The sequence below is a fragment of the Anopheles nili genome, chromosome 3 (assembly GCF_943737925.1).
Source record: "Anopheles nili chromosome 3, idAnoNiliSN_F5_01, whole genome shotgun sequence".
NCBI classification, from domain to species: domain Eukaryota; kingdom Metazoa; phylum Arthropoda; class Insecta; order Diptera; family Culicidae; genus Anopheles; species Anopheles nili.
In genome coordinates, this window is record NC_071292.1 from 5,516,044 (window position 1) to 5,533,714 (window position 17,671).

Here is a 17,671-nt window from a genome sequence, read left to right on the forward strand (position 1 = left end):
TAATTTCTATTTCACCGCTCGTACGATCTTCTCTCTCGTTCTCGTTCCAGCGAGCCCTTTCAGATTGACGAGGGTGTTCACGGTGTGGCCTACTACGATTTCGAGTGCGAGTGTAGTGTTTCGAGCGAACGAGCTGAGTATGCGACCAGCCGTTGCCAAGTGATGTGATATCGGATCCCTGAATCCCCCACTATTCTCCATGGGAATGTGGAAAGCCACCGGTGGTTGTTCTGCGGGTGTCCAATCGATAGGAAGTGTGTACCGCACGTCGATCAGGTGAAAATCAGTAAAAATCAGGTGAAAATCCCCTCATCAAAAAAGGAGAAAAATCAATCCGAGACACGTGTACCTACGTGCGGGTGTGTGTAAGTGCGCTTTGTGCTGTGACTAAGTGTTTCAAAATGGTGGCTCACGGTCGTGCGCGAACTGTGAAACAGTGGAAAAATCGTCTAAAATCACGCTCCCATCGGGCGCTCGTGGTGCTGGAGGTGTTCGCGGTGCTAGTGTTCTTTGCGGGTGTGTTATTGCCCGGTCAGTGCCAAGTGGAGGAAGTGGATGACTTCGAGGATCATCCACACCATCCGGATCGTGATTTCGAACACGTGCCGGCTCCGAGTAGTAAAGAAATCATCACCAATCACATCGTGTCCGATGATGGAGGCGCCACAGGTGTTTCCGGTGGCACGCACTATCAGGATGGAGAACGAGGCCCAAATGGGGCGTCTGGCCGATACACGGAGATTGGTGGTGATGTGGTGCTGGGCGAGAAGATCCTGCGGGCATCCGAGAGTCCTTACTCGCTCCGTACGGACCTGGAGGTGGAACGTAGGGCACGATTAATCATTGAGGCCGGTGTGACGATTCACTTCGCTCCGATGGTCGGCATTACGGTGCGCGGCTCGGTGGTGGCAATGGTAAGTGTTCTTCAACCTGCTGCTTCATTCGCTTATCTTATCTGACATACACTCCAGGCCCAGCTCTGGCCTCTGGTCCTGAAAGACCCCTTTCCCGCTCGATCGGTTGTGTTGGGAAATGTTTGGTTAATTCCACCTGTTTTGTTTGACTTTCGATTACGAAGCGGGTGCTTCCTCAACAGTGAGCGTGTTATCAATGCTTTTGCCAGATCTCACACACTTTATCGCGCGCTGCTAGACGTGCCCGAGGGTGCAGCTGAACCTTTGAGGACATTGTGGCATTTTATCATGGGTTTCGAATACATGTATTTTCAAACGAATGAGTAACAAGCTGTGTGCAAATAAATCGTCGTCTTTCTTCGTCGACGAGACGTGCTGCGTTTGATTCCCAGAAGCGAAAGCAGCATGTGTAAAGAGAACAGATAGCCATGCGTGTGCTGGCTGTGCACTGAAATTTATGTAAATATTGTCAAACGATCTGTTATCGAAGCTAAAGCCTTCTCAACAAAGGGACAAAATATTTACAAGCAATTACGCACAATCGAACCACAATGCTTGTCGGTTTCGTTTGCTTTCTTCGCGAACGCAGATCGAGAACTTTGAAGCTCCCATAGCGGTAACAGCATGAATTGCTTTTTGACTCGAATGCGGCCAGGCGAACCTGCGCCACCAAATCAGTCATCCCTGTCAAACGATGGCCCAGTTGCATGGTGCAGTTAATCACCTCCGTCACGCGTCGATCCACTTTGAAAAAGCACCCTCTTAGCACCAGTGACGTAGCACCCCGACTAGCTCGGTTTCGGTCAGATAAATTCCACCGGATTTCGCCAGAACGCCAGAACCACAATTCATGCCACATTTATGGCCATTCCGACGGCAACGCAGAGAATAGACATCGAAGAAACCGTCCGAACCAGGCGCAATCGTTTCGGGCAGCGTTCCATGAATGGTTTCCACGCTGTGGAACGATCGAGGAACGACCGAAATGTCCGTGGTTCCTAACGATCGTCGCCATGCCAGCTGTGCTCGCGGATCGTTGGATTCCAGTGCAGGTTCCCGAGCGAAGCAAAGCATGAAATTATTCACACTTTGCCGTGGGCACGCGCACGCGGTCGAATTCACCGGCCGAAAAGCCGCGCCCGGGTTCACTGCACGGCATGGCGATCTGGTAAGGCAGATAAATTTGAAATTATAAAATTAATTCATTAACTTCGGGTTCGCGCTGAAGCAATGCCCACCGGCGGAACTGTACTGAGTGATGGAGTTGGAGCGTCTTCTCTAGACTCGCACGCAGCTCGTCACTTAAGGCAGACGTTCGTTGCGAAACCACTTCTCAGGAAGCCGCCAGCACGAGAAGGAATCGCTCCATACGCTCCCGATTATTAGATTAAAACAGGCCGCTCGGTTAACCCTTGAGGTTAATTGGTGCGGCGGGAAGCGATCCTTCGGTACAGAAACGCCGCTTTATCGGTGTCACTAGGTTTGATAATTAACCAATTTAGGATTAAGTTTTATTTCGGAACACTTTCTCAACTGACTTGTTGATCTTGGCCTTTAGCCTTTCGTACGCTTGAAGGAGAAAGATCGACCTGAAAAATCGTTACGATCCGGTACAGCGGAATGAAATGTTTCGCTCTCAAAACTGGGAAAACGCATATTAAATCGCAATTAATCTGTATGCAATAAGCTGCTAACTATGCTTTAAATCTTTACATAAAACACCATTTCCGAGCCCTTTGACGCACCCGGTTTGCTGTATGAATAGCAAAAAAAGATCGAGTTTGAGAGTGGAAATTTCCCAGCGCCTCGCTGAGACTTCAAGCGAACAATGCGTTTACGCCAGGGTACCAAGTTTTCGCGAATTTTTGCTCTTACTTAAGCTAAACCAAAGAATACAAGCTTTGCTTATTGGAATGCGGTAAACAATGTACGCAAGCGAGGCGTTGAAAACGCTTCCGACTGCTTTTGGGTCATTTTTGGTAACGAACTTTTAATGGTTTACCATTGTTGCTGAGCTTTCTCATTAGGTTCACCTTTCAACTTTAGTGATGCAATGTTATTTTCTCTGAACAGATTTACCGATATTTTCTACACGTTTCGTAACGTGCTCATTTAAATTCACACTGAAACGGAAGCAAATTTTCAATCATAAAAAGCATTTTGTACGGTTGAGCAACAGTCGCTCTGGTGCCTGGTGTTGATTTGTCATCCCATTACGAGTCGTGGATTTTCATTCATAAAATACGTCCCACTATTGCATCGTGGCAGTCAACGATCGTCGAAGCCATGACGATCGTAACAGACGCTGTTAATCAATTAACCTCGACCTTTGAAATGCGTGGAAGTGGAACCTTAGTAGCGCAGCAGCGTAGCACAAGCCAAAGAGGAACCAACGTTCTGCACAGCCAGAAAACAGGCCCTTGTGGATCAGAGAGCTAGGGTCAGATTCTTGGAGACACGAGAATTTACTGCACCGTGTTGGCCCATTCAACGAGCGCTCTTAAGGGCTTAAAGGGAATGAGCGTCTAGAATGGGGCGAGTTGGTCACAGAGGACCAACAGAATCAACGACTAATTGAGTCTGCGGTTTCACGGAAAGCAGCCCATCGCGTTACAACAACGGTTCACGATGGTCAACCGTTATTAATTAAGCACGATCCCTGCCCTGGGGTGTCATTCATTCAAACTCCAATGACCGGAAGTTTGCGACATTCATCGCAAAGCTCACGCACTCGAGCGCACTAGTCTATTGTTCGTCAATGCACCTCCGGTGATTCGTGATTCTTTGGCACCGATTGAGTCCGGGGTTGTTCACCTGAGTGCATTCGTCGCATTCGCCACATGGCGTGCTCGTAAAAAGTAGATGATCACTGATGCGTAGCTCTCGTGACTCCCCTAAATGCCCCATTGAAGCCATCGGGGTGGGTCGGTGCCATAAACACATCATCATCGAAACGGAAAATTGACAATAGCCCGACAACAGTGCGTTTCCTCTGTCGTGAGACGTCACGAGACAGCTGATTTCGCGCCCAATGGGTAGCTCTGGTTTTTTTACGATCGTCCCAAGCGCCCAGTCAATGGAGCCATTAGTCGAAACACCTGCCCGTGGAAATCGTCATCGTCATTGTCAGCATCAACAGGTCCATCGTATTAGTCATTCTTGTGGGGACAGACGCGCGATGAATCACAGGCAGAAAGAGGAGATTAGCGCTCATTGGTCAACGTTGCGGTAGTAGTACACGTGCCAGGCGATGACTCACGTTGCTGTTCGTGGAAGAGATGCTGTAGTAGCTTCTGGTTCGTGACGGAAAGTGTACGTATCTTATCTCAAACCAGAGCGCTTGGTGGTGGAGTTGTAGTTAATGCATTTAATACCAAGAATTCGTTTTGGTCTTATGAATATGTTCTTTAAGAACTGTTTCGAGACAGAGACAAGTGAAAGCGTCCATAAAGCGTATAATTACACGATCTCATGTAGGTAGGCTATGTGTTTTCACATCTGCTAAGCGACTTGCCACCGTAACTGTGCCATCTAGCGCGCTCAACTGCGTAAATGTTTGCATTCGAAGTGTGGCGCCGTAGCACTGGCTCCATATTTATGATCGACGCAAGTGTCACATACGCAAGTGCAGCATACATTCGCCATAATGGAAACTACACGCAGAGCGCTGGTGAGTTGGTTGCACCGAGGGAAACCGGTTGCGGTACGGTGCTTTACCATAACTACCAGTTGCACCGGATATGCAACCTGCTGCACCGTGCATTCGTGCACTGGAAGCCGGCTCGTTGGCGCCTGTTTTGTGAAAATAATTTCATATCCCTTTCTGTAACCTAGTTCTACCGCAAGGGTGAGTTTTATAAACGCACCCCTACAGCGCGGAAAACAACTGCAGTTATCTGCAACGCAGTTAGTGCGCAAAAAAGCAACCAACCAGGTGAAAGAACGGAAGAAGTTTTCATTTCTCCTCAGCGTTTGTATAAGGTTTGATAAAAAAAGGTTTTCAGATCGATGGTGGGCTACTTCCTGCTTCATATTTCAACGAAACCCCGCCCGCGTGATTTATGGTATCACATCTATCTGCCAGCGATTTGAGAAAATTATCATGCAATTTACCATTTTTTATGCTTCCTTCTTCTTTCGATTTTCCGTTGGCGCTCCAGCGATTTGTGTTTATCATTATACAGCAATTTCGGAAACAATCGTTCCACAGCCATTATGGTGGGTTACTAGAGGATGAATCATGAGGAAGAAACAAAAAACCAATCTATACGTTTGTTCCGAAAAATTATGAGAAAAAATCCACCCCTAATTTCTCTCAGAAACCGACAGTTGTGCCGCTTTATCATCTCAGTTAAATGGTAGAATAGGATTTACGGTTACAGGCATGAGGTCGATTTCCAATGGAAGTGAAGTACTCCCAAGTTGCGCATGCCATTGAGTGGAGTCGGTATTTATTTTAATAGTACTTCGTCGTCACTTACGGAACAGTTGGAGAAAATGCAACGGTCAATGCAATGGCCAAAAATACAGTTATCGCTGGTGCTAAAGACGCTCTCTTGTCCGGCTTCTTGACCGACGACCGTCAGCACCATGTGAACGAAAACCCAAACAACGACCCCAAACGATCAAGATAAGGACTCGCAACCCTAGACACGAGCGGTTTACCTACGTAAACCAGTGCTCGACGGTATCGTTTTACGGCATTCTCCACTGACCTACATGCACCGATTGCAATCGTGCCGGTGCGAACGTATAGAGCCGCTTGGAGCTTGCTGCGGCTGAGCGTAGCAGTAATAGAATTGTTGGAATGCTCCTCGACATCCACCGGGTTCGGTCTTTGAAGGGGGCGGGCCAGTGGGAATCGGTATCGTATTGCAATAGAAGCAAAACACACATAAAAACGCAAACAAACATCCAATTACTTTGCGTAAAAGGAAAAAACAAACGTTGTAAACAAAATCCAACATAGCAGACTTTCTTTTCCGAATTGCAAACTTCTCTTTGGCGTTGTTATTCCTGGCTAATGTTTGTTGGCTATTCCTTAACCAATCAAAATAATAACAAATTTATATACTAACCAAGTATAGCCTGCTTCAGTCTCGATCACCTTCAGTGTGTTTTATGATTTTCGTTTTTTAATTCGTACTTTTTCCTCCCACCGCAAATGCATTCGATTGATCGTTCTAGCTTTACATAAATGTTGGGGCGGTTTTTTTTGTGCATACGACGCGCATTAATTGCTTCTTTCATTGTGCAATTGCGTGAGACCGACGATGCATGACCAAAGCAGGGAAGCCTCCACTTTCATTGGGGTTGCCGCTTGAAACGGGACGGAACTGACTCACTCGAATAGCAAACTACGTTCTGCACGTTATTAGAGCCAAGAACTTTTAGCGTGAGTGCTCACTGGCTCCATAATGCTATGCATTGGTGTCGCATAACATTATGCTGAACAAAAACGGTTGGCTGGTGTTGCAGGTGATGGGGTGCTCTTCGTATGGACTGTTGGGTCTCGTAGGCCTTAAAAAAACCAATTGACGAAACGAACGAACATTGCTGCTTTGCGAACATACCAAACTAATGATTATGGTAATTTGTCTCTTCCTCAAAAGGGCAATGCGGAACACAAAATCACATTAACCACGTTGCCGAACACCGGATATAGCGATTTTGCGACAGACCCTCGAGAAGCCGGCGTGAGACTTGTGGACGGACCCAGTCCACTCGCCGGACGTTTGCAACTGATCAACAACGGCAAATGGCGCTCGGTTTGCTCCAACTCCAAAAAGTATGTAAATTCGCAGGGCGCACGCTAAAGGACGTACGATTTATTATCGCTCCTTTATTATTATCGCTTTTCAGCTGGACAATCGCCGACTACGAGACCACCTGCCGGCAGTTGGGTTTCAAGGGTGGACGCTTCTGGAACTGGATGGATCGCATCCCGAATTACGAGCCTCGGCTGCTGTACGAGGAACCACGTTGTCTCGGTACCGAAGGATCACTGTTCGATTGTGCCTGGAACTCGCGGCAGGTTGGTTCGGGTGTGTGTGACTACCACAGTGACATCGGGATCCAGTGTTTGCCGTTGTTCGACCAAGTTACGCCCCATTGGCGTGGGTTGAAGTTTGAAAACGCAGAAAGCAAGGAGACGCTTTCGTACAACCACGTGCTGTATGATTCGATCTCACTATCTCAGCTACGCTACGTAGACATTGTTCGGGCTGGAACTGGACGTGGAGGATCGGCAGAAGCTGCGATCAGTGTCCTGGGAGTCCCACCGGTGCTAGAGTTCGTCACGATCGATCACTCCTCGTACACGGGCATCAATGTGACGAAGCATGATGCTGCGTTTAGCTTCCGCAATGTGAGCGTATTGCGTAGTCGCGGGTTCGGGATCTTCATGAACTCGAGCTACGGATCTGCGCTTCTCGAGGGCGTAACGGTGAGTGAGAATGGTGCCGATGGGATCCGGTACGTGGGACATGATCTGCGTGCGGATGAGCGAACCGATCGTAGCAAGGTGTTCGATTTCTGCACGCTAACCTCAACCGCCTGGCAGATCTACCCACTGCAGTTATCCTTCGAACAGTCACCTTTCGCGCTCTCTCCGAAAGAGTGTGCGCGATCCTTCGAAACCGCCTTTGGGTACGTGCTGACCATGCACTTCGTGTACTTCGAAATGGCACGCAACGAATCGGCCCAGATCACGGTGTATGACGGTATGTCCGAGAACGATCGATTGCTGGCATCGTGGAATGTACGGAACTTCACGCGACCACAGAGTGTTACCAGCACGAGAGAGAAGTTATTCATAAAACTGCATGCGGAATCGCGTTCGGCGGTGTTAGCACACTTTCGCGTTACGTCCGGCATCACTAAGGCGTACGATCTCAATGTAACACAGGGTATGATCGTGGACAATGGTGGGCGAGGCATTGCGGTGGACAATCTGCGATCGCAGGTACACGTGCATGAGACCACGATCACCAACAACCGGCACGCTGCTGGATTGCACGTAACTAGTGGAGCTGGCGATGTCAATGTGACGCATTCTCGCATCAACTTCAACCAGGGCGATGGCATCAACATCACCTACTATGGAGGGAACCGGAATGTGTCACGCAGTTCAATTGAATCGAACCGTGGGTATGGATTCGCAGTTTGGTTGAACCACACCGTGACCGATCGACAGGAGTTCCTCGAGTTCAACCAAACGACCACCGTTGAGTACTCGACTATCTCCCGCAATCTCGAGATCGGAGTGCTGCACGGGAACTTCTGTGGTGACTCGTGGGTCAACGTTACTGGCAATCTGTTCAACGATAGTACAAGCGACGCGGTGGACATTCAATCGTGCTGGTTTGAAACGCACTCGGATACTCGACGGCTGCGGTTGCAGATCGGACACAACAGCTTCGACCATTCCCACCGGATTGCTGTTGTTCTTAATCCGATTCTGAATCTCGAGGGCAGGATCGAGTACAATCACTTCACACGCGGTCACTATGGCGCATTACTGACACGCAACAAACCATGGGAGGAGTTCCGATCGCTGCCGGTGAGGTTGCTCGTTCAGCACAACCACTTCATGAACAACGAGGGTATCTACGTGGCTTCGTTGGGTCTGTCCCCGAACACCGATAGCAAGACACAGTGGATGCTGTTCACACGCAACTTCGTGAAAGGAAACCGCGTCAAGGAAGCATTTGGACCGCTCGAGGACGAAGGCGAAGGACTCGGTGGAGAAGGCCGACTAAACCCGCGATCGCGAGTCGCTGCACCGGTCGTGATCTCTTCGAACAACGTGGATGTCTTCCGGAACATCATCTCGAATCAGGAGTCCCAGTATGAGGTTGGTTCGCAGTTGTCCGATCAGAGTAAAGCGCTGAACGTGACGTATAACTGGCTGGGGAATCAGGATGAGGAGAAAATCTACGATCGTCTGTTCCACCGCAAGGATCGGTACGATCTGGCGAAGATTGAATACTTCCCGTACCTCTTGCATCACTCGAACCCAGGCACACAGACGATCGCGCAATACCAGAAGTTTGTGCCGTTCTTCCACAAGGAGGGCAGCGAACGCATCGGTGGTGAAGTCGACGGACAGGAGATCTTGCCGGCCGGAAGTTACACTGTGGAGCGTGACATTAATGTGCGACCTGGAGGAAAGCTGATCTTGAATTCGGGAGTCATCCTAAACTTTGCGCCCAGTGTGGGCATGATGGTGACGGGCAAGCTCGAGGCTCGTGGTCGAGCTCCTGACGATATCCTGTTCACGTTGAAGCGCGAGGCTGTCATGCTGGATAACGACACTACGGAAGCGATCGTCGCCGATCCGGAGTTTGCAATGGACATCGAAACGGAGTCGATCGTGGAGAAGGTACCGCATGAATCGCAAACACCGAAAGTGCCAGTGAGGCTAGTTGGAGGTGCGAATGATCATGAAGGTCGGCTGCAGGTGTACACTGAAGGTGTATGGGGTACAGTGTGTGATTACGGGTGGACCATCACGAATGCCGCTCTGGTATGTCACCAACTGGGTCTTGCGTTGAACCCAATGGATTGGCGATTGCAGCGATCGGAAGTTCCTGGTTCCGGTACGACCGAAGACGTGCTGTTGTCGAATGTGCGATGTACTGAGCACGACATCGACATCACCAAGTGTCGCGCGGAACGAGCCTCACAGGGTGACTTTGAGAATTCCTGTGGCCATGAGAACGATGTTGGTGTTCGGTGCTACGAAGGTGCCTGGGCTGGTCTGCGGTTTGGAGTACTGGCTGAACGCGCTGACCTGCAGTATGTGACGATCGAGAAGGCGGGTTTGTTCGACTACGTCACGAACACCTTCAAGCCGGCGCTCCAGATGGACCTGGCTAGACATAACCTGGACAGCGTGCGAGTGGTGGAAAACCTGCAGGATGGATTAGGTATCATCTACTCGGACATATATGCCGGGTCGTCGGTTAACAATGTGAAGAATTCGGAATTTTCTGCCAACCGTGGAAACGGCATCAGCATCAAGCAGCTCGGGCTGAAGGTGCAAGGGAGTATCATCAAGGATAACCGCGGATCGGGCATTAACCACGATCAGGTCGTTTCGTCGCTGGAACAACGTGAGATCACGAGCTGGTTCAACATGGTGCCGGACTTTAACGTGGACGATTCCGACTACCGGCCGATTATGTTACCGGAAAGTGCCACTACCAACATCGACATCGATCAGTGGCAGATCAAGCACATCATCACAACACCGGTGCGGGGTGGACAAGTCGAACGGAAGATTATCATCCAGTGTCAGCCGGGCTACGTGATCGGCATACAGCTGTTGAATCCGATCGAAAACCGCTCCACCGAAAACATCTGGATCTACGACTCGCTGACGGGCAGCAGCGAGAGCGACATCTGGCAAGTGAAACGTGATCTGTCGGTATTTCCTCTCACAACCAGCAGTTACGGAGCGATTCTGCAGTATCGTAGCGGACCAGCAGCACTTGGAGGAGCAGTACTTGTGCTGCGTTCCATCCAGGCTCCGATCCAGAACATCTACAACCGGATCGTGCGCGGGCCAGTGCCAACGCTTCAGGTGACGTCTACCAAAATCCAGCGTAACTTCCGAGGTCTCACGGGGACGTACTACAACCGGTATCTCGGTGAATCGGGAGAGCTGTACCTGCGGAAGGCCAACGAATCGATCAAGCTTGTCAACTGCGAGATCAGCCACAACCGTGAGGAGGCGCTGTTCATCCATTCGCCGTTTTGGGACGTACACGTGAGCAACATCTCGGAGATCACCATCCACGTCAACAACAGCTTGGTGCGGGATAATGGGCGCGGTATTAGACAGTTCTCCAAGGACTTGCGATCCTCGAACAACCTGTTCCATTACGTGCTGCAGGACACGACAGTGGAAAGCAATTCGTACGGTGGTCTGGAGTTGAGCCTGCCGTACGTGTGGCAGTACAACGAGAACTTCACGCACTCCGTCTTCCTCGGCAACGACACGTGGGCCAGAAATCGAAAGTTCGGCGTAATGATAGATGGTCACTACGCGGCAATCAACATTTCGTCTAACATCTTCACAGAGAACGTGTGCGCTCAGGGTGTTATTGGGTTCCGTGGGATGGAGAAGAAAATGCGCATCGACAACAATCGCATCACGCGGAACTACGGTAGCTATATGGTTGAGTTCCGGTCGGACAGCCAGAGTGAGATTCTCGGCGAGATACCAGCGCTGTTGGCGTTCAACCAGATCGAGAGCAACGAGGAACTAAAGGACACGCGATCTTCGATGCGTAATTTCATCCGTGGTGAACGACACAACGCTAACGATCCGACGTGCGTGATTGGATTTGGGGGTGTACAGAAGGTCCAGATCTACCGAAACGTGATCTCGAACAATCAGCAGAACTACGATCTGATTGCGGGCGTGAAATCCGCCCGTTTGAGGAATTATCTCGATGCTCGAGAAAACTGGTGGGGTAGCAGCGACGAGTTGCACATTCGCAAACGCATATTCGACTTCGACGATTGGAACAACCACGCGGAGGCGTTGTACCGTCCGTACCTGATCGAGGACGTAATCGATGGTAGCGTGTCTGTGAGCGAAGGTCCAAGCCCGCCAGTCGATCTGGACGCGCTTGGTGGCCGAATCCAGGAAAATCTGATGATCTACCGGCGAGAAACACCGTACGTCGTTAGATCCGACATAACCGTCATGCCTGGGGTGACATTGAGCATTTTCCCGGGTGTGGTGATGGAGTTCGCTCCGAACGTGGGCATTCTGGTGCTTGGAACACTACTTGCACGTGGTACCAGCGATGCCGAGGTGATCTTAAGACCCATTGAGAGCGCTTCGGAGTCGATGGTGCGTGTTGAGCGTTCACTGGAAAACATGGTGAACTACGACTCGATTCGGCTCTGCACCAATCGCAACTGCTCGCAAGGCGAAGGTGAACGTGAGCGAGTGAAGGAAGGCTTCCTGGAGTACTACAACCACACAACGCTTCAATGGATTCCGATCTGCGATCGACGGTTTACGGAGCGAAACGCACAGGTGGTTTGCCGCGAGTTGGGGTACGATCCGCTGGACGTTTTCTTTGGTCACGATCGCAGGATCGAGTTTCACACGAATTCGCTGACACGCATCTGGTCTTGGGTGGAACCGATGGAATGCCACGGTGACGAACCACGGCTGGAAGAATGTCCGGAAAGGTTGAACGGACAGTTGTACGGTCGCCGGCACGAGTGCCAGTGGGATTCGGAGTTTGTGTTCATCAGCTGTAATGGAGATTCGGAACGCCGCAACTATTGGGGAGGAGTGCGCTTCGCGAATCAGGACTTTGAGGCGAGCATGTACGAACACAGGTTGCATGACGCGTTGAAGCACTCCACCACGCAACCGGTCGAAAGTGTGATGGATTTCGTGAGGATCCATCGTGCGGGTATGCTGCACGGTGAAAAGTCTCCCGCCATCCAGACGATAGCTAAGAATCCGAGTATCTCGTCGGTGTCGATCAGAGACAGTGCGCACCATGGGGTGAATTTGATTTCGCCAACGAACGCGATCCACCTGAACCATTTGCAGATTCTGCGGAGTCTTGGACAGGGCATTAATGCGATCTCGTTAACAGGCGAAGGACGCGAGAGCGATGAGTCGAGCTATAGTCCGCTGAAGGACCTCGATTTGCCGTACAATCTGTTCTCGCTGGTCGATATCTGTGACACGAACAAAGAGATTACGCTGGAGGAGCGTGTTCTTGTGTACTACAAGTACGACAACAATCCGGTCAATTGCGTGAAGATCTTCAAGAGTGCGTATCGCGTTAAACCTCTCGGGTTCCGCTTGCTGCAGTCGAACCTGTTCAACCACTCGAAGGAGTACGGACGCCGGGACATGATCCAGCTGATGGATGGCGACATCTACAACGTTTCATCGCGTATCATCGGTACCGTAGATGCTGATTCCGACAATCAAAAGCGCCTGTTTAGGACGATGGAGCCAGCTCTGAGTGTACGGTTGATTGCAAGTGGAGCACCGGCCCGACACGGATTCATTGCGGAAGTGGTCACTCTACCTATATCGGCTATCGGATTCAGTGAGTAGAAGGTTTTTTTAACCTCTACGCACGTGTATACTATTCTTTTCCATTCTACTTCACAGATCGTGACGCTCAGCACAACATATCGAACACAGAGATTCAGGGTTGCGTTGGTGGTGCTCTACAGTACACATCCGTCGGCGAAGTGTCCCCGATGCTTACGCTGGAGAGAAACCGAATCATGAGCAATTGCCGTCAATTGTATGGAAATTTCTCGTCTTGCGAGTCGGCGATCAGGATCGATGTTCAAAACATGCAGTCGTTACACTTTAGGGTAAGAACGGAAAGAATCTTCCGTTAACAAAACGTGACGATAACCAACATTTTCTTCCAACAGAACAATTTGGTACAGGCGAACCAAGGCGGTTTGTCTATTCGTGCGGACTCTCGCGGTTCAGCTACATCGTTGCGTGGTTGGATTCATCACAATCTGTTCGCACGCAATCGCAATCGACCCGCGATCAACGTTGATGGGCGACAGTCTTCACCGTACCAGGAAGTGATCATCCACAACAACTACATCACACAAAACGACGCAACCTTCCGGGATGTGGTCGTACTGAAGCAGGTCGTTTCGAACTTTACCTACAACTACGTGCACCGCAACAAGGGACTGCGGATTATACAAGTCTCAGGCTTCGATCGCGTACGGCTTCCGATCTACCAGACTACGACCCACAACGGATTCTATGAGTGAGTGAAGAAGGGTGGTTAGAATGAAGACACAGACACAGAGAGTAATATGTGCGTCTTAATTTCATTCTAGTAATGTGGCTACTGATTGGGAAGGACGAGCTACGATCGTCGCTGGAACCGCCGGGCAACACTACATCGATAACATTTTTGCCAACCCAGACAACGATTACGAAATCATCACCGTGAACCGTTCCATGTAAGTATGGCCTATTAGCTGACGATACGTACCTTTACTAACGGTAGCTGATGAGTGAGAAGGAGTAGTAGGAGTAGAAAAACGCGCGTATGATACGATAGCGTTCGATAGTGGTTTTATTTCGGCATTTAAGCATTATGTATGATACGACTTATATTCCAAATTTGCATGGTATTTTGAACGATGTTACTCTTACTCCTTCCCATCTGTACTTCTAAAACCCATCTCTACTCTGCGTAACCGTGGGCTGCTGTATGAATGCACAAAACATATTACGCCCTGGCAGAATTGATTTCCAGTACTGGAATAGGTAGGTGTTGTACATTTAAATTCACACGCAATTGGTGTCGGTTCGCTTACAAATAGCACACTGCTCTCTCGCAGGGGGGAAGCTTTACATTTAAACAGAAGAAAAACCCTCGTTCGTTTCTAATCTTTTGTCTGGTTCATCCCTCGAATAGCACCTTGGATGTGTGGAAAACGAAAATCGACGCTCGGCACAACTACTGGAGCTACAACGAGACGCTGGCGGTGAGCTCGCGAATACGCGATCGCTTCGATGATCCTCAACTGTTGGAGGTGTCCTTTTTGCCGCTACACATGAACAACTTAACGGTGTTGGATGGCAAGTGTCCGCCCGGTTGGACGTTGCTTATCGACACGTGCTACATGTACGTTGGTGCTCCGATGAGTTTCCGGGAGGCGCGTGATTTCTGTCGATCGGATAACGCCTCGTTGCCATTCATTCACGGTGATTCGAACACACTGTGGTTATTTATTGAGCAGCAGTCAAGGTCGTTGCGGAACTACGAACGTGTGTGGGTGCAGGATGCAAATTATATCGATCGCTGCACGTCCTTCCTTTACCAGAACGTTGAGGTGGAGGAGTGCCACAACCGGCACGCATTCTTGTGTGAAATCGATCCAAAGGTAACGGAGAGCTAGAAGAAAGCTCCAGTAGAACCCTCGCATTAATCGACGCAAAATGTGTTCCGATTTTAGGTTGAAATTGATCCCCTCCACTGGACGGCGAGTGTGGAGGTGATCGGAATCATCGTTGCCCTCGCACTGCTCCTGGTACTGATCTGCGTTGTGTGCGTGTGCTGGTGCAGTAAGTCTCGCTATCGAGAGGCACAACGATTGCAACGACGCAACAGCATTCGGCAGAGTATGCGCAGCCTGAACAGCATCGATCCACAAGGATCCTTACGCAGGAGAAACTATGTAAGTTTGTACCGGATGTGCCAGTGAAAACGGATGCATTTGGAATGGTTTGTGGCGATCGAATGGTTCGTTTGCCACTTGAAATAATTCACAGAATTTGATGCTATTTTCACTCATTTCCATTCTGCGTACGGTGGCAGCCAACTTCAGTTTGAAGAGAGCGAACAAACGCTGTCGTAAGTGATTCGGTTTTGAGAGTGTTGTTTGCTAGCTTGTCTTGCTGGCTTGTTGTTCTTTAGCATGTTTCGTGCGTGGGGAAAACGAAGGGAAAGTGTGGTTTTCTTTAGTGTTTAGTGCTTGTCTTTTCTTCGTTATTTGAACGATTTATCTTGATTCTTACTTCTCTGAAAAATACCCGATCAAACCGATTAATGGGTTTCTCTTTTCCAGGCAATGTCACGATCAACGGATACGCTGCGTACCGCCACTACGAACGACTACAAACGAATGGCATCGAACGGGTCAATTGAGTCCGTGGATAAGAGTGTTCTAAGTACCGAAACTAGCTACGATATGTACGATCATAAGCAGAAACAACAGTACAGCAACGAGTACGCTGAGCAGCTGAAAAGCCAGCTCGGTTACAGCGAAAGTAATGGTGCTGCCTCTGAGTATGTCCCGAACGGAACTAGTCCTGCGAAAACGAAGGTGTACGGATTGCCGGAATATAGCAGCCACGCAGGAAGCATCGCGCTGGAGCTGGCTTTCCGCAACGAAGGTTTCAGGGATACTTCGACGACTTACTCGGGTGTGACCCGCAATAATTCGATAAGCACTGCCATCAACGAAGACACCCCGATAATACACGCGCCAGGAGGCGGCGAGGAGATCGAAGAAAATGGCTCGGATTATTACGGCAACTCGAGCACACTGCCCATGCGAGTGCAGGATAAACTTTACTTCCTGAACGAAATGAATCACCAGCTGCCAGAGTACGAGCCGCCGACGACGTCCATCAGTCACAGTAGCTTCCAACCGGCAAGAAACTCGCAAACTGGCTCGATATCGAGTGTACAGAGAGTTCCACCGGCTCGTCCGGCTCCTCCAGTGGTACCTCCTTTGGGCCACGTGTACCAGCAACCATCGATGCAGGTACGCCGGCCAGCACCTCCCGAACCGGAGCAAATGCGTCGTCCCGATTCGTACATGAAGGCTGTGAAGAAGTACGCAACTCCCGGCCGAGAACGGGAATCGATTTTGCCACCACCGCGCATGGATAGCCAGCGGCCAAAGACACTGTATGAGTCCTCCGGGGAGCAACAGGCACCGGTATCTCCTATCATAGATCCGTCAGCCACCATGCCATCTGGCCGATCCAACTACTCACGGTCAAAATCGGAAGCATTGCTGGAGACGAACTTTGATGGAGCAGCCACTATCACACCCGTGTTAAGTGCGGACAGTCGAAGCCACTCACAACCGCTTGAAACTGCTATGTGAGAAAGTGCAAAACGTTTAGAGCATTCTGGGAATTGAGTGCATATACTCCAACATATTTCATGTTATTTGTTTGTTTTGTAAACGAATTGTACAGCTAGACTTAAGCAACGAACAACACAAAAGCGATCAAACGAAACGAAACGGGCAGTAACGTGAATTAGTATAGTAGCTGGCAGTTAGATATGTTGTAGAGAATATTTTTAATTCACGGTGCTCTTGCGTAAAGATTTATGTATGTTGTGCTGTGAATGTCTAATTACCAAACCCACAGAAACGTGAAAGGTTCTTAAATTCGCAAAGAGAACGTAAGCGAATTGATTTGGGATCCAAAATGCGGCCTTGCACACGCCTAGGAAAATGTCTAACGGTGCCTTAATCATTCCGTTCATGCTATTTTCCAAATGCTTTTTGATGCTGGGGTTTGATAGGTTCCATGACCAATGACAAAATGTCTATTACTGTTATCGCATCGAGGCGGGGGTGCTCAGCAGAAAGCAATGTTATTTATGTATAGTTCTCGTGATAAATGGCCGAATGAGAATGCGTTTGGTAAGTTAGGTATTGATCTTATTTTAAGCTCGACATTATTTTAAAATATTTTATTTTGCAAAAGCGACAATCGAACGTACGTAAACCTGAACACAAAAGCTACTTTGTTAAAACAAGAGTTGTTTTTTAAATGATGTAGTAAATATGTGAATTTTATAACTGCCCCTGCAATTGTTTAGTTTAGTATAGCTTAAATGGTTCAAATTAGACCACAGTGAAATAAAATATAATAGAAAAAATTGTTCTGTTCGTATGGTCCATAAAACACCTCAAAGCGGAAAGAGCATGAATTGTTATTGTTATTTATTTAAGAACGGCCTGGCCGTATTTAGAGCATGAATTGATACACCGAGAGATTCTCATGGGGGATGCAAAATGTCAGTCAAATGAAATGTCACATCTTCATTCTTTTCGTCTAATCCAAGATGCTGCACATCTAATTTTGGGCAGGGCCGGTTACACCAACATTCGCCTTTTGCTCGCCGTAGATAAGACGAATGATAATGCATGTAACTAAATGTAACTTGAGCGGGAATTGTTGACAACAACTC

At 49.1% G+C, this 17,671-nt stretch overlaps 1 protein-coding gene across 1 annotated transcript; it reads left to right on the forward strand.

Annotated features, from left to right (window-relative positions):
- Positions 1-401: 401 nt before the first annotated feature.
- Positions 402-16,674, forward strand: LOC128723664 (protein bark beetle). Its single transcript, XM_053817426.1, has 10 exons — positions 402-914; positions 6,527-6,702; positions 6,777-13,012; positions 13,078-13,289; positions 13,353-13,708; positions 13,782-13,907; positions 14,194-14,217; positions 14,369-14,837; positions 14,910-15,131; positions 15,522-16,674. Exons 1-10 carry the CDS (start codon positions 402-404, stop codon positions 16,569-16,571), a joined length of 9,384 nt encoding a protein of 3,127 aa, XP_053673401.1. The 3' UTR covers positions 16,572-16,674.
- Positions 16,675-17,671: the final 997 nt, after the last annotated feature.